This window comes from Periplaneta americana, chromosome 13 (genome assembly GCF_040183065.1).
Source record: "Periplaneta americana isolate PAMFEO1 chromosome 13, P.americana_PAMFEO1_priV1, whole genome shotgun sequence".
In the NCBI taxonomy this organism is placed as follows: domain Eukaryota; kingdom Metazoa; phylum Arthropoda; class Insecta; order Blattodea; family Blattidae; genus Periplaneta; species Periplaneta americana.
The window spans coordinates 58,587,597-58,608,682 of NC_091129.1; the positions used below are offsets into that span (position 1 = coordinate 58,587,597).

General features: G+C 35.8%; 1 protein-coding gene across 4 annotated transcripts in view; it reads right to left on the reverse strand.

Annotated features, from left to right (window-relative positions):
• Positions 1-7,395: 7,395 nt before the first annotated feature.
• Elys (AT hook containing transcription factor 1 homolog) overlaps positions 7,396-21,086 on the reverse strand; it is a 225,577-nt gene continuing 211,886 nt past the window's right edge. For all 4 annotated transcript variants that reach the window (XM_069843302.1, XM_069843303.1, XM_069843304.1 and 1 more), the window contains exons 35-38: positions 11,598-11,776; positions 11,275-11,518; positions 8,690-8,939; positions 7,396-7,706 (exon numbers count right to left, since the gene is read on the reverse strand). In XM_069843302.1, coding sequence (XP_069699403.1) covers positions 7,544-7,706; positions 8,690-8,939; positions 11,275-11,518; positions 11,598-11,776 — 836 coding nt within the window. In that variant the 3' untranslated portion in view covers positions 7,396-7,543. The remainder of the gene's footprint in view (positions 7,707-8,689; positions 8,940-11,274; positions 11,519-11,597; positions 11,777-21,086) is intronic.

Sequence of the window (21,086 nt, forward strand, 5' to 3'; positions counted from 1 at the left end):
GAAACTTCAAATTCTAATTCATCAGGTATAAGATACAAATTGTTTGAAAAATTTTCAAAAACTTTACAACTATATTTCATCGGCAAGACAACATTTTATAAAATAATTTCAATATTCGTAGAACCAATAGTAGGTGTAGTTATTTTCACATTCATGAACAACTTATCAATTCGCTAAAAGATAAAAACGTGCGAATCGCAGGGGATGACCAATTTGACTCACCTGGTTACAGTGCAAAATATGTGACTTACAGTGTAATGGACCTTAATTCAGATAATCCTACAGACTTCATCATCTGCAAAAGGGCCTAATTGTAGGCAATCTTGAAAAAGCAGCATGCGAAAAAGTTCTAGGTCGCCTAAAAGAAAAAATGAACATTACCCTCTCTCTGTTGGACCGCAATAGAGGAATTAGGAAATTCATGAGGGCCAAATATGAATGGTGGACCATCAATTTGACATTTGGCACATTGCAAAAAGCTTATCTAAAAACCTTAAGGCTGCTGCAAAAAACATATGAGAAAATACAAATGAGGAAAGACATCATCATAAATCACTCATGGTGGTTATGTGCTACATGTGAAGGTGATTATGACGACTTAGAAGACAGATTCATTTCTGTATTAAATCATGTTTGTAATATACACGAACAGAGACATATAAAAAATGTGCACACATTCACCCATACAATAGCGAGAGGAAATGGATCGAACCTGGACCCAATGATTACAATGCTCTGAAAAACGTTGTATGCAACCCTGCCCTTTACAAGACTTAAAGCAGACTAATCAGTTTTGTCACACTAGCAAACTTGAATCATATCATAACGAGAGATTGGTTTACATTCCTAAGAGAAAACACTTTCCATATGATGGAATAGTAACAAGAATTATGATTGCGATAGTGGGCCATAATTACAACGTGAAAAGAGATGTAACTGGCTCCAGACTCCAGTACCCTAAAGTCACTAAACGATGGGCGGAAAAGAAAACGTACAGCAGGAAGGAAAACGCGTGGAGAGAAGATATACAGAGAAATGTGTTGGAAGTAGCTCGTGGTTATCCACTACTGCAATTCGATGATGCACATGTTTTAGAGTTCTCTCAAACATAGCCCCGGTGCCTAAACCGTGTGACTCAACAACTATGGTGCAATAGAATAATATAAACCATGTACTAATTTATTGCTGACGTGAGATAAACACGTATCTGTAGTCCCTTCATAACGAATATTTCACGTCTCACATACATTCACTCACTCAGTAAAGCCGTTGACTTAGGTTATAATTGATCAAAATATTAAACATTTTCAGTTTGAACTCTTATCAGACCGAAGTCATTCTAATCACAGAATGGAACAGAATGCATTGTACACGGGATTTAAAATGGGATAGAGTTTGGGTAAGTTATTATTATTATTATTGTTATTATTATTATTATTATTATTATTATTATTATTATTATTACTATTACAGTATATGCATGTGATAGGTCCTAAGTGAGTTAATAATAACTGACTGTAACATGAATTTGTATTTATTCGGTCTACACTATATGTCAAACGGAACTACAATGCAGTCTTATGAAGCGATCAGTGGTTATGACGTCAGAGCTTGCAGTAAGACCTTTAATATTTCACAAACTAAAAGGCGTAGAGAGATGAGACAAACGCCGTTAATCTAAGGATTACTTAGGTAAACATCCTATAATATAATCAAAATTTCGAATTTTATCGCGGACTGCTCCTTTAATGACAAAATTTTTATTTTCTTTTCACATACTTATTGTTGTAGAATCTTATCGAGTTAATATAACGAAATTAATATTCTCATTTGCCTTATTATTACGTATATATCCAGCCTCCAGCAGAACCTAATATTTGCCTTAACTCAAAATGATTGCACGAGTAGAATCCTTTTGATATAGCACGTAAAATACGAAAGAGACTTCTTTCCAGTTTTAGAAAATTGTTGACCATCAGTATATCTGAGTGTTACTTTGGTGTGACGTCTTAATACTGTAACTTAACCAGTGCAAATTTGCAAGCACGAGTGTGTGTGAATTACAGAATATTAATTTTATTTTTCTCAACTTTCCCTTGCGGAGAATATTGATGTAATGAAGTGAAATTAAAGGGTCGAACATTACCCGACTTAAATCTTACTTAAGCTTCATCCAGCCAAAATAGTGCATATATGTAAGGAAGTATAACAATGAAATTTACGCTAAGCATTTGTGGTTACGTGGATGTGAACAAAAAAAATCTATATTTTGTTTTCCTTGCCTCCTCTTCGGTGGTGATGCTGCATGGACTAGGAGTGGTGTGACAGATTTAGGACATTTGCCCCTAAAAAGCAAAATGCACGAATCTTCGCAATCTCACCTGAAAAATGTTGTTTCATTGGCTATGTTAAGCAACTCATACTGCTGTGCAATTAAGTGAAACGAACAGAACAAACATTCTCAAACATAATCAAGAAGTGAGAAAAAAACGTGAAATTATTTAAAAAAAATATTGATTGTATCAAATTTTGTGGCCAATATGAATTTCTCCTTAGGGGACATGATGAAAAAATGATTCGAAGAACCCTGATGTGTTTCGTGGGTTGCTACAGTTCGTGAGTAATTTAAACGAGCCTCTCAAAAATCATTTGGAACATGCCACTGTTTAAGGTTATTCTAAGACAATTCAGAATGAACTGGTTGAGTGTCTGCCGATCTGAAATTCAGACCGAAATCGATGGTATTAATTTTTCTTAGGGATTAGCAAATGGTCCCACAGACATCTCGCAACTAAGTCAGGAAGTTTTGGTTTTTCGATATGTAGTGCATTTATTTTTGTCCTATACTTATTAGTAATGGTATCAAGAAGTGAAATTTGTATGTACCGAAATCTACTGCAGCTCTCCCAATCCACAAGTTCACGAGCCGCCACTGATTTATAAATAATAATTAAATTGGATATATGACAATCATAATGAATGCAAAGTACATAGCAGACGTAGCATTCTCAATAGGTAGTCTTTGAGTAAATTGTACGAGTTTATTGGTTTGATCGATGCATTCTTCATGTTGCGGCGACAACTGCACTATACATGTTAAACAATAAAACTTGTCACAGTTAGAAGTAATTTACAAGGACAAGCATCAATGTTGAAGTAACATTATTTAGGGTTTCTTTGTGAAGCAGGTAGTTGAGTTGGATACTGGTCAGTGAACAATGCCGTGGAATGCAAATATTGGCAATGGAATTTAGGGAGGGAAAATTCATATTTCACTGAAAAAAATTGTGCGTAAAATGTGTGCGGAAAATACACGGAGCAAAATTAAAGTTCAAAATAACCCTTTAAAATTTAGGGTGCGTAAAATACGCAGTGGCGCAAAGTACGCGAGCAAATACGGTATGATATGATATATGATACGATAAGATATGCTACTTTTGTAGTGAGTTGTAGTGCTCTTATGTCGACCCAGTGCTCAGATGATGTCTTAGTTTACTCCCCATCTTCGTGACAAGACTTAGCATTTTAAATTATACACATAATTTTATTATGCACGAACTGTAAAAATCGGAGATATCCTTCTCGTTTATCATTTATCACCTTTTTGATATCTTCATCCCATATTCCTCTTTTTCTCTTTCGCCTAGAATTTTTAGGTCAATATTTTCAAATGCAATCTTTCTTAAAATGTCTGTTAAGTTCTTCCATTCTTCTTCTATGTTATCTAAATTTTGATTTCTTGAAAGTGTCCCTTTATTCTACATTCATAAAGCCATTGAATACTACTATTACTCAATGAATCTACTTTAAAAATAAGCCTATTATTTTCTTGCTTGGAATTTTTATTGTTTCTTGTACGCCATGGTGATGGTATTCTAATAGGAGATACAACTAAATAAAGATCCGTCTCTAATTCGTTTACTCCAAATTGTTTAATACATACAACTGAATGCTTTGTTAACGTGAAAACATTTCGTGGTAGATGAGTAGCTTCTAGCCACGTAACTTATCCTTTTCAGTTGGAAATTTGAGTACTGTAACATAACACTCATTTATAGGACTCTGGTAATTGCTGGTACACACAGGCATACAACATTTAGGAGCCATCTGTAAATAAAAGAATATGGATAAATTAATTTCATTTTTAATTAAAGTCTAAACTTCCTTTATTTCAGCTCCCTGAATTTATTTTTCTTTGAGATTATAACTATATTAGAAGTAACTGTAGCTAAGTGTTTCATCTTTTGATTTCTTTTCAGACTTTACTTTTATAATTCACTTACTGTTAGCAGTTTGGTGACGTACATGTTATCATGCTATTGTCCATCCGAGTGGTTGTCACATGGTCGTCAAAATGGGGGAAATCACATGACATTTACTTACTTACGAGGGCCTTTTTTTAATTATTTTAAACAGCTGTATAATGCTGCGCAAACTTCCAGTCCCGTACAGAAAATATTTGCAGAGAAGAGCCTAACAACTCAGGCACTAGCCCTTTCAGAGAGGACGGGAGAAACAAGTGGTGCAAACCGGGGTGCAACATAACCATTCGGCCGGACAGTACCTATTTATCCTCTTCATAGTTAGCAAACAGTGTATTATGAAGATTTCAATTCAGAATTACATTGTCTTCTAGCTGGATATGAAACAACTGCACTGCCAGAGACGATGCTTGCAGCCCCTGCCACCCAGTTGGACAACAGCGATCCCCAGAGCAGCGACGACGAAGACCACTTAATGCAGGTGCACAAGCAGCAGGAGCTGCAGACTCGTCTTGGTGTCTTCGAAGTCGGTGAAAGTTCTGCATCGGAAGGTACAGTAGCTAATTGTTTATATTCTGAAGTAGTGGTGCTTTCAGCTATGCAAAAGTTCAGGAGATTTGAATTATTATTGGTACAAGTATGCCTCGGAAATTAGAAAATAAGAGCTTACAGTGGTTTGGACACCTTAAAAGAATGAACAGGGAAAGTCTGTCAAGAAGAATATTAAATTTAAAAGTGACAGTACCTATTTATCCTCTTCATAGTTAGCAAACAGTGTATTATGAAGATTTCAATTCAGAATTACATTGTCTTCTAGCTGGACATGAAACAACTGCACTGCCAGAGACAATGCTTGTAGCCCCTGCCACCCAGTTGGACAACAACAGCGATTCCCAGAGCAGCGACGACGAAGACCACTTAATGCAGGTGCATAAGCAGCAGGAGCTGCAGACTCGTCTTGGTGTCTTCGAAGTCGGTGAAAGTTCTGCATGGGAAGGTACAGTAGCTAATTGTTTATATTCTGAAGTAGTGGCGCTTTCAGCTATGCAAAAGTTCAGGAGATTTGAATTATTATTGGTACAAGTATGCCTCGGAAATTAGAAAATAAGAGCTTACAATGGTTTGGACACCTTAAAAGAATGAACAGGGAAAGTCTGTCAAGAAGAATATTAAATTTAAAAGTGACAGTACCTATTTATCCTCTTCATAGTTTGCAAACAGTGTATTATGAAGATTTCAATTCAGAATTACATTGTCTTCTAGCTGGACATGAAACAACTGCACTGCCAAAGATGATGCTTGTAGCCCCTGCCACCCAGTTGGACGACAACAGCGATCCCCAGAGCAGCGACAACGAAGACCACTTAATGCAGGTGCACAAGCAGCAAGAGCTGCAGACTCGTCTTGGTGTCTTCGAAGTCGGTGAAAGTTCTGCATGGGAAGGTACAGTAGCTAATTGTTTATATTCTGAAGTAGTGGCGCTTTCAGCTATGCAAAAGTTCAGGAGATTTGAATTATTATTGGTACAAGTATGCCTCAGAAATTAGAAAATAAGAGCTTACAATGGTTTGGACACCTTAAAAGAATGAACAGGGAAAGTTTGTCATGGAGAATATTAAATTTAAAAGTGACAGTACCTATTTATCCTCTTCATAGTTAGCAAACAGTGTATTATGAAGATTTCAACTCAGAATTACATTGTCTTCTAGCTGGACATGAAACGACCAGAGACAGCGGCTACCACCCATACCGACGAGGGCAGCGATCCCGAGAGCAGTGAGAGTGATGATTTGGCGGCATTCAACAGGAACGTCCTAGTGTGGTTGCAGAACATGAGAGAGCTTAATGCCTTGGAAGTCGGACAAAGTTCTGGAATAGAAGGTACAGTAGCTAATTGTTTATATTCTGAAGTAGTGGCGCTTTCAGCTATGCACAAGTTCAGGACATTTGAATTATTATTGGTACAAGTACACCTCGAAAATTAGAAAACAAGAGCTTACAATGGTTTGCACACCTTAAAAGAATGGATAGGGAAAGTCTGTCAATGAGAATATTAAATTTAAAAGTGACAGTACCTATTTATCCTCTTCAAGTTGAGTTACGTTGCAAGCTGGAAGTCGTGGATTCGATTTCCAATGGAGTCATGGATTTTCTTCATTCATCTAATCCTTCCAGCCACAGTAATGACTTCTGGGGTTCACTCAGCTTCTAACAGAAATGAGCACCAAGGAGTTCTTCTTAGGAGTAAAGGCGGTAAGTATGTAGAACTGACATCCATCATTACTGCTACTAATACTAGAGTCGACGGAAATTCGGAAGGCGGTAGTCTGCTAGCGTTTGTGCTGAGAGAGACAGATAGTGAGAGCAAGGCAGCATACAACATTGCCACATTGTACTTCACGCGCATGTGCAATACAAATAGTGCAGGAGAGAATTTAAATTATCAAAAGACAATAATGACCTTAGTCGTTGATTACTGTAAGTATGACAACAAACAAACCTCTTTCCTTCACTAACTTCTTTGCACGGTTCTCAATCCCACACCATATGCTTCTGCAGTCGTTTCCTGCGCATCGGCAACATTGCAGCCAGCATCAAGATGGCTGACAGCGTTCTCCTCGTCAATGTTTTAAAAATAATTATATACCTTAAACACTATTTTCCGTGCCTGCCTGTGCAATACTTGTCTTCTTCCATTTATTTATCTTACACACACAGTAAATGTTACTTTTACTTATTCAATGTACTGAAACACTCACACGTGAACGAACTCGGGAAGTACTTGTTATAGACTGATTCCGATTGGTTCTACTGTACAAGCTTGTGACATCACATACCAGAAATGCTAGGGTGCATATAGCAGCTGACCGCCTTCCGAAATGTCTAGTCTAATCTTCTGTAAAAGTGGGAGCCTTACCCTAATGCCACTCTATGGGTCTCCACAGCCTGTGATAAGGATAACTTTATTTATACCAAACTAGCTCTATAAATGAAATCTGACAGTTATACTGTATATCCACTCAGGGATGAACTGTCTGCTATGGAAGAGGTGATGATTGTGATGGGATTGTAAGTAAAGAATGAACTTTTACAAAAAAAGTTGAAGGGAATTTAATAAGTTTGGATGTACAACTTACATTAAAAGTAAATTTATTAGGTTTTCACAGAACATTAGTCATATAATTTTTGCTTAGAAAGTGTACATGTATCACATGACAATATGTCAACAGTTTTTCAATGGAATTGTGGAACAAATATATACTTACTATTACAATGAATGATTATGTATCAGATTTAGTGCGCCTAAGTTTAAATACTTTTCTCTGTTTGAATACAGTGTAACTGCGGCGTGAGCTCGTATGTAATGAATGCCGTGATGCATGCTGGTGTTCTGCCAACTCTCTCTTCTCTTGTTCACTTAGAGGTGTCATCATGGAAAGTCGTCTGCAGAAAAGAATATTAAATACCTTTACTGTTATATGCACTTAATTTGACACATGTTCTTTTTCAGAAGAGCACATTTCTCGACATACAATGACACTGTTATCTTCCCACATAAAATGCATGTGAATGTGGCTTGTAATTGTAGGTTTTGTATTTCTTATTGATTCCATTAACAATAACCAACAACAATACTGCGAATTCTTAATCTTTGTTAGTCAGTACAGATGAATGAAAGCAACATTTTCATGACCACTATTGCTTTTTCCTCAATTATTTGTAAAAAAATTTCATGAAAACGATTGTGGAGGCATCATCTGGTAGAAGAAAGTCGACTGCAAATCTCACTGGTCTATGTATAATGTTAAATATTACTCAAGGCTTACATGTATAAGGTGCACAAAGTAAGTATTAAACTGAGACCTACTGAGAAGAGTCACTGACTTAGTTTCAAGCACTTGTCATTTGAAACCAACTAACTAAGACTCTTTCCATTAAGTTTAAAATAATCTGTCATCCATAACTAACTTCCTACAACTGAAAAATGCGATCAAATTATTTCCAGATATTTATTTATTCTATTGTAATAAATATATGTTTGATGTCCATGTCTCATTTAATACTGATTTACCAAGGCATTGTTTTAACATGCCATGAAATATTTATTTTCATCGTAATTCATTATGAGTGTAAATTTTGTTGTAAACAGTCCCTTTTAGTGTAATACAAGCCATTCAACATGCTTCTTAGATTGTTTACACCACAGAAAAACTTATAAATTTGATGACAGTTTTTTTGAACATACTTCTGTGCTCAAATCTTCAACGTGTGTTATTTGAGAAGGTAATTCCACATTCGATATCTTATTGGTTTTCGTCTTATGAGAGAATTTCAAAAGAATGACAAGTGACACAAGAGAAGTACATCCGGAAATTCACTGCTCACATCTTGAAAACTTCTCAGTCTAGAGCTACAGTGTTTGCTACCTGGTGCCCTGTGTCTTGGGTGTAACGCCTTTGAACTTCTTTGACCGTTTCACAGCAATTGGTGTAGCCTCCCTTTCAGAAGACTTCAGAGGACTAGAAGTGGTAGGAGTGGATTCCTCGGTTATAGTGTGCAGGCCTCGCAGTGCCATGGTGTGGGCCCGGCTGGAAGTACCTGCTCGGTGTGGCTTTGGGAGGGGTTGCTGCTTCTGAGGTGGTGAAAACACAAATGCAGGCACTGCAGGAAGGGGTTCTGTAACAATCACCATCACATAAAGTCAACTTTAATGATGATTATTAATTAAGAGTATATGTCAGGTTTTAGAGCACAGATGATTGTATACGTGCTAAAAAAATAAAAATCAACTGTAAGTAATGTTAACTCACTCAGATCTTGGACTTTGTGAATGGAGTTTTGCGCGAAATTGAACAAAAGCATAATAATTTATTACTCGAGAAATTCAACAAAATTTCATGAAAACGAGATTTCTCACACGAAAAATCACAATTTTTTAACCTCTTTTACCCGAAATAATACAACTATCTTAAAAAATATAACTATAGCTATAGATTACTTTCAACAGAATATGAATGCTAAAAAAGCCTATCCTGTTCGAGATCAAAAAATGGAAAGTGAGATGTTATCACTCACAGATGTTGTGGAATTACTAACTGGCGTGGAATGAGTGGCATTTTGTATTAGAAAAAAAAAAAAGTGGTGAGAAAATTTGAAAAAGATTATGCATTTATGGCTTAAGCTACAGGACTTATTTTGTGTAACAATTTTAATAATGAATAAAATACTAATTACCGAAAAATTCACTTTAAAAAGAATTGTAGATACTGAGCATGTGCTTGGAAAATTCAGTGGCCCAAATTTTATTTCTGGGTCTGTACAAGTGAACTTCTAATACACTACTTCTTTGGAAGGGTTTAGTACTCACTGTTTAATTTAAAATGTTTATTGACCTCGGCAAACTGATGAGATCCAATGCATCGCCTCTTCCAGAAGCAGGTAATTGATACTGTCATTATCAGTTACAACTGTAGATCATTTTATTATATGAACTATGAATTGTCTGTTATAATACAATAGACAGGAAGGAAATGACAGTTAACCGAAAATGATGGATAATCCACTTTACTTAGACAATAACTGATATGACATAGGCCCAACGTTACTTTACAACAGTGTTTTTTTAAATTAAGAACTAATTGTGAGCCATTAAAAAAAAAAATCCGTCATTTTCTTTTGTACTTTGGGTGCATTTAGTTTTTTTTTTTTTAGTTTTCTCACATAAAGAATATCCGGGATAAATGGTATCCTCCTCCTACTTCAGGAAACGTAGATTGATACCTCCTTTATAAAAATTCGTCTTCAATAACAAAGTTCCCATATTTAATAACCACAATAGTAAGCAGACTTCCTTTGAACAGTACTTGTTGCAACCAATAAACCTGTGAAGTAATTTTGCCTTGCTTTGTAGACTAATTAAGCTCTTGATTGCATTAGACATGTTCACAAACAATGAAACACTGATATGACATAGGCCCAATATATACAACAAAACGAACAATGAACCATGACCAGTATTGGACAGATCATGAAGGAGCAGATCTTCCACCCATGACACGAAAAGCCAAACAAATTGTAGTATAATTCGCACTCTTGCCGACTACTACTGTTTTGTAATGAAACAAATTTTGTTTAGTTCGGAATAGAAAATGCCTTTAATTATTTTCATAACTTACGAACTTGTATGTCTGAAATTGTTTTCTGTAACACAAAAATGCATTAATTGTAATCTATATGACTCAATGATACTGATAGTACTGTATTAAAATAGCGCGATAGCTAGTCTTGGTTCTTAACATACTGTGTCATTATCGAGACTACAGAGCAAGTACATGCTAATTCGTGCGCTGTGATAGTACAGCAAATCACATTCAATATTTCGGCGAAGTAATAAATTTGCATTTCCACGTTTGTTGACATAAGGTTTTTCTTGGGTGATTTATGGCTTTTTAAACTGTTTGCTTATTTAAAGAAGACAGATAATATGCAGAACAGATAACTGGGGGACGAAAAATCCAGGTTCTACTGTACAAGATTGTCCTAAGCCGTGGCGTCGTAGTCTAAGGCATTCTGGCTAGGACTTGCATTACAGAGTGCATGCTGGTTCGAGTCCTCATGGGGGAAGAAATTTTTTCATGAGATTTCGGCCAGTGTATGAGACTGGTGCCCACTCAGCATTGTGATGCACTTGGGAAGTTACAATAGGTAGCGAAATCTGGTTACGCAAACCAGCTATAATGGCTGGGAGCCTCATCTTACTAACCACACGATATTTCCATTCTGGTTGGACAATCGTCCACTTCTGCTTCAACATGTGGCCGTGAGGCCAGCAGCCAGCTGGTAGGTCTTGGCCCTTCATGGGCTGTAGCGCCACGGATTATTATTATTATTATTATTATTATTATTATTATTACTGTACAAGATTACATGAAAGTTGACATACGGCCAACATTATGCTACAAAAATATGGTCACACAGTGAAACATTTCTAAGCATTATAATAAATACTCACCATCCTTTCTTGAGGAACCTGACACCAATGTAGGTGGAGAGAAATGGAATGCACTGCCTATAGCTGGAGGACCAAGAGCCTCCTCTTGAAGCCTTGAGAGACGGGGTGAGCGTCGCACCTCCCCATCAGAATCATGACTCCATCCCAGGCGCAGGGCTGCAGATCGTGACACTCTACTTCCTGATGTGTGACTGCTGCCTGCATCACTACTCATATTGCTGTCTGTGTCTCCTGGGCTAGGTGGCTGTAATTTAACGTTCAAATTACTATTCTACAACTAAATGTTTCCTCAGACTGAAGAATGTACTATCTATTTTCCTTACCACAGGTTTGTTTCCTGACAGCAGTAACTTTTCAGGAGTAGATGTTAGAGCCATTTGGGCTCGCTGGAATGACTTTCGCCTAATTCTTCTGTCAGTATTGTCTTCTGATTGCAATGATGGTGGAGAAGCACCTAGTCTACTATGGGTACTTGTCACTGAACTTGCATACAGAGTTGAAGCTGAAAAAAAAAAAAAACAATGTAGGTGCATTCAATTGATATAATCTTTACTACGTAATAAATCCCAATACAAAATAGGTGATTGGGGAGCTTTTTGAAAATGAAACATTTCATGCATTTTTCAAAAGTCCAGTTGATTTTAAGTGGTTCATTTTCAACACAAGAAAACTTCACTCTTAGCCAATGGTGGGTACTTGACTGCATCATACACACAAGTGCCATGAGACACACACATCGAAGTTGTAGTTCTTTTTTCTGCCACAGGTGCTGCCCTCGGTTCATCATGAGAGATGAACTACATAGCACCATATGATGATTAATGAAGCAATGGTGGAATAATGTTGGAGGAAACAGAAGTGCCCTGCAAAAACCTACTGCCAAGTTTTTTGTCCGCCACAAATTCCACTTGGACCATTAGGAATTAGAACCCAGGTTACTAGCAAGAAACAAATTAATGGATTTGATGGAAACAAAACTGACAAAACCTCCAATATTCATCAATCTAAAGAATTTAAGAATCTGAAAACAAGAGCAAAGACTCAGGATTACATTAATAAAAGTGTTTGTGTGCTTATGTACAGAAAAATCCCTCGTAACCGGCACCCAAATAACAAGCAATACCAAAACAACGGCACTTTAGGCTGGACCAAAAAAAAAAAAAAAAAAAATTTGAATTTGACACATTGCCAAATTAGGAAGTTCGCAAGAATTTTCATTTTCAGTAAATATTTGAACCTAAAATTAGTGTATTATTTGTTTTGTATCATGCGTTTTAATAAAGAAAATTCACACAGTTTTTATGTTTATTCAGTTATGAGCAAGTGATAGAGAAATAAGCTTCACATGGCTGCAGTTTCAACATTTGCACCACAGGGGCGTATATTGCGGGTGTTCAAGGAGTGTGCTGGACACCATGTTAATTCGGTAATCTCATTTTTTTCATTTTAAGTTGTTTTATATAATGCAACAATAATTTTAATTTATCACAATTTAAATGCGTGGTAATCTCATTAGAAGTTGACGTATATAGTTCAAGATTAATTTTAATTTATTACCATTTAAATATTTTAAGTGCTGGCTGGCTGAATGTGCACACCATCCCCAGAACGGCTTTCGTTTTATAACGTACGCTCTGCCTGATGAAGTGGAATGAGGTCTGGTCTGGTTGTCCAGTCCGTACAAAAGAACATCATTGGTTGAGAGTTACTGCTACAATTCTCTGCGCGCGCACGGTGGAGTGGTGAGGATACTCGCTTCTCTCAAGCTCGCAGGTCGTTCTGTATACAGGCAGCTCAACTTGTCAATTGTAGCCTTATAAAACATTGTGTTTCAAGTGTGTATTTACTGCTTGTGTGAGTGAATTTACTGTGTTTAAGTTTTATTAGGGTTCATAGCTGTATGCCAGCGCAGGTGAACAATTTAAATGACTTATTTAATGATAATAGCACTTGGAAATGTATACTGTAAAATATCTTTTGCAAAAATCATTCTCTTCTCGCCCACTAGAAGAGAAATAATTACATATAGTGAATAAAAGGTAGACCTTCCCCGCCACTTCCGAATTTAGTGCAACAATATAAAACAAAAAGAGGACAATATACTAGACATTTTTCTATTTCACAATACGAAAATGTAGAATGGTTAGCGGATTGTGAAATTTCAAACAGGTTACTTTGCTGCCATGCTTATTGTTTTCTAACAAAAATGAGGTTTGGAGTAAGTATGGATTTGCTGACTTAAATCACTTGTGTAGTGAACAGCAAAAACATTCCAAATCTCAAACTCAAGTACAATGTTTCCTAAAATCAAAACTTTTCGGCAAACAGTGAACTGATATGCAAATCTGACTTTCAGGTAGAAGCTCCCTGTAAAGCAGGCTTGAATAATTTCAAGGGAAAAATTGTTCCAGGACCGGGTATCGATCCCGGGACCCTTCGCTTAGTGCACGAATGCTCTACCGACTGAGCTACCCCAGGAACCATACAAGACACTGTCACAATTCTTCCCTTTATATCTGCATAACTTAAATGGGGATGAGCAAATTGGCAATATTTATGCATCTGCAGACCAGAGAAAGAGATTTTGAATTTCTAGTATAAAAAGTTTTTTGAAATCTAAATCTTTTTGTACGAATTCGAAGACTGGTATTATTTAAGAAGGATTTACAATCAATTTCAACTTTTAAGACCTTACAAAAAAATGAATAATCGAGATCTTGACATCTGGCATATAGATTACAATTATAATACTTGCAGTTATTCTCACAATTATAAATACAGGAATTGGGTAAAAATCGAAAAGTACATAAGGAGATAAATTTTCTTTGAATATTTTCCAATTTAACAAAGTCAGTGGAAGTTATGGAATTCCGACAATAGATGCATATTCAAGTTTAGATCCAACCAATGTATAGTATAAAATTAATAGAAACTTAGGAGTAGAAAAAGAATAATTTATAGACCTAATTAGACCAAGCATTCTTATTGAATGGTTATAAATATATTGAACATTATCATGAAAATACAATTTTGAAACAAGTAGGACACCAAGATCTCTAATACAATCTTTCCTAATAATTACGACATTATTAAGAGAATAATTCTTTTTTAAGGAAGTAGTTTTACACAAAAAGGAAATTATAAACGTTTTGGATTCATTAATTCTCATTCCATTTTCATCAGACCATAGTGAAAAATTAATATCACTCTTAAGAATTTGACAATCAGCCATCCTATTAATTTTTCGAAAGATTTTAAGGTCATCTGTAAATAATAGGCACCTAGAACTTATTCTTTTACTTAAATCATCATTAAATAATAAAAATAGGAGACTTCAATGTAGATCCTTGGGAACTCCACATAAAATATTATATGGAACCGAGAGAGAATTATCTAGTAAAACACAAGATTGTCTATCTGTTAAATAATTTTCAAACCAATTTACGTAGTTAGTGGAGAGAACAAAATTATTCAATTTATTTAATAATATTTTATGATGATAATAATAATAATAATAAGAACGGATATCAGGCAAGGGTAAATGTGATCAAGGATGAGAATGGTGACTTGCTTGCAGACTCTCATTCAATCCTGAACAGATGGAAAAACTACTTTTGGCAACTACTAAATGTACATAGGCCAAATAGAAATGATCGGGACGAAATTCAAATACAAACTGCTGAGCCATTTATACCCAAACCCACACTTTCTGAAGTCGAAATTGCGATAGAAAATCTCCAGGTATTGATCAAATTCCAGAAGAATTAATACAAGAGGGTGGAAGTGCATTATTTAGCGGAATTTATAAGCTTGTACTTGCTATTTGGGAAAAAGAAATTGTACCAGAACAATGGAAGGAGTCCGTAATTGTATCTATTTTTTAAGAAAGGGGATAAGACTAACTGTAGTAACTTTCGAGGAATATCACTTTTGTTCACGTCATACAAAATTTTGTGCAATATTCTTTTGAGAAGATTAACTCCTTATGTAGATGAAATTATTATGGATCAACATTGCAGTTTTAGGTGCAATAGATCGACTATTGATCAGATTTTTTGTATTTGACAGATATTCGAGAAAAAATGGGAGTTTAAGGGTACAGTAGATCAGTTATTCATAGATTTCAAAAAGGCGTATGATTCGTTTAAGAGAGAAGTTTTATATGATATTCTTATTGAATTTGGTATTCCCAAGAAACTAGTTCGATTAATTAAAATGCGTCTCAGTGAAACATACAGCAAAGTTTCTGTCTGATGCTTTTCCAATTCACTGCATGCTAAAGCAAGGAGATGCACAATCACCTTTACTTTTTAACTTTGCTCTAGAGTATGCCATTAGGAAAGTTCAGGATAACAGAGAGGGTTTGGAATTGAACGGGTTACATCAGCTTCTTGTCTATGCGGATGATGTGAATATGTTAGGAGAAAACCACAAACGATTAGGGAAAACACGAAAATTTTACTTGAAGCAAGTAAAGCGATAGGTTTGGAACTAAGTCCCGAAAAGACAAAGTATATTATTATGTCTTGTGACCAGAATATTGTACGAAATGGAAATATAAAAATTGGGAGATTTATCCTTCGAAAAGGTGAAAAAATTGAAATATCTTGGAGCAACAGTAACAAATGGGAGGAAATTAAACACAGAATAAATATGGGAAATGCCTGTTATTATTCAGTTGAAAAGCTTTTGTTGTCTAGTCTGCTGTCAAAAAATCTTAAAGTTAGAATTTATAAAACATTCATATTGCCGGTTGTTTTGTATGGTTGTGAGAATAAGGTTCTTAGGAAAATATTTGGGGCTAAGAGATGAAGTTACAGGAGAATGGAGAAAATTACACAAGCAGAACTGCACACATTGCATTCTTCAGCAGACATAATCAGGAACATTAATCGAGACGTTTGAGATGGGCAGGGCATGTGGCACATATGGGCAAATCCAGAAATGCATATAGAGTGTTAGTTGGGAGGCTAATATTAAAATAGATTTGAGGGAGATGGATATGATGATAGAGGCTGGATTAATCTTGCACAGGATAATGACCGATGGCGGGCTTATGTGAGGGCGGCAATGAACCTGCGGATTCCTTAAAAGTCAGTTGTAAGTAAGTAAGTAAATAATAATAATAATAATAATAATAATAATAATAATAATAATAATAATAATTTATTTCCTAATATTTAATGTGCTGTACAACAGCCAGGGGCCCATGACAGTTCAGCACATGACAATAGCATTATAAGAATATAATAATGATAGAAATTACAATAAAAGTACATAGGAATAATTATTAAATTAATGACAATTTGAATATAATAACTAACAATGAAAGATCGAATCTTATAAATGAATATAATACAAATAATAAAAAAAAAAACGATAGCAGCGGCAGCAGTAGCAGTAGTAGTAATTTATTTTATTTATAATAATAATAATAATAATAATAATAATAATAATAATAATAATAATGTGCTGGTCAGCAGTTCAGCAGTCATGAGCCAATGATAGCTCAGCACAAGTGATATAATAATAATAATAATAATAATAATAATAATAATAATAATAATAATAATAATAATAATCATCATCATCATCATAAGAAATTTGAAATAAGTAAATTAAATTGAAGGGCTTAGTGGAAGAAGGGGGTATCCCTCAAAAGTATGTTTTTGAGATATTTAGTGTTTTGTTAGATTCTCTGTAACTTAAGGTAAATAATAAGAATCACGAAGTCTTTTGGGTAATGTGTTAGATAGGTATTGCACTAACTTTCTGCAAATGTAGAAGCATAATATCTTTTTTATTATTATATTAAAATTTCACTTATACTATATTTTACAACAAAGAAACAAACAAACTATGAAAGATATTAATCAAAAGATACTTAAATAAGATTCATTTGTTTGTTTGTTTAGTCAACTGTCAGAAGACAGGTCTGAACCTCATAAGTGATACCAACAAGGCACCACTTATGAGGCAACTAGACCAGGAGATAATGGGTTATGATCATTGTTCTCTACTTCAAAAACATTTTCTGATTTTAAATTTAAATAAAAAATTATGATGAATTGGAGGTATGAACTTTAGTATGGACAGTATGTCAGGACGCTAAGCAGCTTTAATGGGCATTCCATGGGGGTGCTTTGGTTCCATAACTGTGTCTGCTATACAGGGTGTTGAAAAAAGTATCCAGTATTTTAGGAGGTGCTAGTATGCATCAAAACAAGAAAATAATGTCTAATAAACTTGGGTCCTACAACACACACTTTCTGTGATCTGAACACTTCTTCATAGGTGGTGCTCAATCTGACGTCCATTCATAGCAATGTATTCCTCTGCCTTTTGGCGTAAGGAATCACACACTCTTTGAAATTGACCTGGTTCCTTCATGTGTCCCCATAACCAAAAGTCTAAGGTATTTAGGTTTGGGGAACGAGGAGGTCAAGGTGTGAGGCTTCTCCAACCAATGCAGCGGTCCTGAAATTTCAACGTCAGGTATTCATGCACATTGTGGAGAAAATGTGCTGATGCGCCATCGTGCATGAACCACATCTGTAGTCCTGCTGACATGGCACATTCTCCAGCAAGGCTGGCAATACGTTAATAAGAAAGTACTAAAAGTCTCTGTGGTAACACGTATGGGCCTATTAATCTTTCACCAAGAACGCCTGCCCATACGTTGATTGAGAATGGGTGCTGATGCCTCGTTTCTTTAACTGCATGAGAAATTTTCATCAGCCCACACATGCTGATTACGAAAATTCACAACACCATCTCTGCTGAACCCCGCTCATATTCGCAACCAGACTTTTGTTTTCAGTATTCCTTGCGACGTATCATTATTCATGTCAAGGGTGTCAACTACTGTATGATTTTCTGGTAGTCTGCTGTATTGTAGGGAAGAGAGATTCATTGCCATGAATGGACGTGTCCACACCATTGGACTAACGATTAGCGCATCTGGCCGTGAAACCAAGTGGCTTGGGTTCGATTTCCGGTCGGGGCAAGTTACCTGGTTGATGTTTTTCCGGGGTTTTCCCTCAACCCTATATGAGCAAATGCTGGGTAACTTTCGGTGTTGGACCCCGGACTCATTTCACCGGCATTATCACTTTCATCTCATAAATAACCTAAGATGTTGATAAAGCGTCATAAAATAACCTACTAGTATGTGTGTGTGTGTGTGTGTGTACGTCACATTGAGCACCTCAGATCTCAGAAAGTGAGCTTATGTGTTGTAGGACCTATGTTTATTAGACATTATTTTCTTGTTTTGATGCACACTATCACCTCCTAAAATATTGGATATTTTTAACAACCTGTATTTGATGGCTTTTCTTTGCCTGTATGTTAGTGAACACTTTAGCAGACATTACTTTGTCTGTGCGTGTAATATTTTCTTGTCCACTGTTTCGTGCCTTCTTTCTGCTGTCTTTCCATTTTCTGGATTTCTTTTCCTCTTTTTGCTATTATTTGTCTTATTTTCAGCATTTCGTCATTTATAAAAACATTAGTACTGTCAACATCCGCCATGTTGCTTGGAAACTTATTGTATCAAAGTAGTTCTCCCATTGGTCAGTTAGGTAAACATCTGGCCAGTCAGAAACAAGATTTCAAAGAACTGTGGGATACCTCCTTATTCCATTCAGAATTTTAATACGACTTACAAAGCCCTTTCATATGTTCATATTTATTTTAAAATGGGGCTATTCGTCAATTAAATAGCACATTAAACTAACAGTAGATGGACTCAGTTTTCATAATATGGAGTTAGCTCATTTTTTACCAAAATGTGGGATACCCCCTTATTCCACTAACCCCTTCAATTCTAATGTTAATCACTGGATACATGTAAATAAAAATAACAATAATGATAAAATAAAAATAAATATAAACAATCTTGAACAAAGAATTTTCCTCTAATCTATGATGTATTATACTATGAGAATAATAGTGATGATACAATGATAATTAAGTATAATTTCTGAATGAATACATAAATGATAAGTCATTGCCAAGAACAAACTAAGTCTATACATTGAAAGGATTGAATTCGCAGCCACGCATGTTGGCATTTTTAATGGATCTAGAGACTGGTGAAAGAAATTTTGAATTTCTATTATAGTAAAGTTTGTGGGCTCTCATATCTTCCTTTGGAATATATAAGGTATAGTCAGGATCAGCTTACTTCAGACTCTACGTGTGTGTGTGTGTGTGTGTGTGTGTGCGTGCGTGCGTGTATCTAATGCTCTGGATTTAACAATGAAGTCATCATCCTTCTTGCTTCCCAATATTTTGATGGAAGGTCCACAAATGTCCTAAGAGTTTCACAATTAGCCAGGTGCTCCATCTCCATGTCCTCTTCTCTGGTGCACAGTAAGCATTTAGGTGAATTCACTACTCCAATACGATGGAGGTGTTTACTAAAGCAATCATGACCAGTAATCAATCTAAACATGGCCACGACAGATTTTCGAGGTAGATCAGGAATTAGTTTTGGTTCTTTGAATGATTCTTCCCATTTTGAATTTTGATGTTTTGTCCCATTTTGAATTTTGATGTTTTGCCTGTTTGCTGTTACTTATTCTTATGACTCGTTTTATTGATTCATATGGGAACTTGAAATTTGTTTTTAAGTTGATTTTAGTTCCTTTCTTTGCTAACATATCTGCATTCTCGTTACCGTTCAGTCCACAGTGGGCTGGGATCCATTGGAAGACCACTTTTTTATTTAGCATTTGAATTTGTTTTACCACGCAATGAATTTCTTTCACTTTTTCCATTTTAGGGGATGTAGTTGAGTTGATGGACTGGATTGCAGAGTTGGAGTCAGACAGGATGACTGTGTTTTTGCACTGATTTAGCCAAACAAATACATTTTGAAGTGATGTATAAATCAGAGTCCAGCAGACTGGCCCTCAGCACAGCACTGTCAGTCCTAATGCTTAAGCAGCCCAGCCCACCCAAGACCAACACTGCTTGGCGCGGCCGCTTCTTAGCCCATCACGCGGGGTTACGCAGCCCAGCTTAGCCCACCGCACTGAGCAGTGCGGTGACATCAACTCACTAGTTGATTGCATTCTACTCCTTTCCTGCTTGCGCTTGGCGTGTGGCATAAGCATACAGGACACAGTACAAAATTAAAATATTTTCCACTGCTGTCGAACACAGATTTAAAAACTGTCCCTATGGTACTTTTTTAAATTTTCATCTGACTTTGTATTTTTAAACTTTCTAGCAGCGATTTTCTCCTTCACTACTTTTTATCTAGAGAGATTGTATTTTAGAAAGTATGCTTTCACGGCCGGTGTCTGTGATGAAGTTTTTCTGGGCTGCTATTACACTATCAAAGTTTTTTGCAAAGATCTTTTTATAAAATATATATTATACAATATATGACAGTGTAATGGCTTTTCTTTTGTAAAAGTTCCTTTGATAAAAGATCTTTTATTAAATGTAAGTGCAGCTTGCTATCTTTGATAAAAGAGTTCTATACCTTGAAACAAATATGGCGGAACGCAAATATAACTAGATTGTTGCTACCACAAAAATTCTGATATCGGAGTATGAAGCAAATTAAATGTAAATAAATAATTTTTATAATATAATATTAATATTATTAGGGCGAATCCGGAAATGCATATAGAGTGTTACTTGGGAGGCAGAGGGAAAAAGATCTTTGGCGAGGCCGAGACGTAGATGGGAGGATAATATTAAAATGGATTTGAGGAAAGTGGGATATGATGATAGAGACTGGATTAAACTTGCACAGGATAGGGACCGATGGCGGGGTTATGTAGGGCGGCAATGAA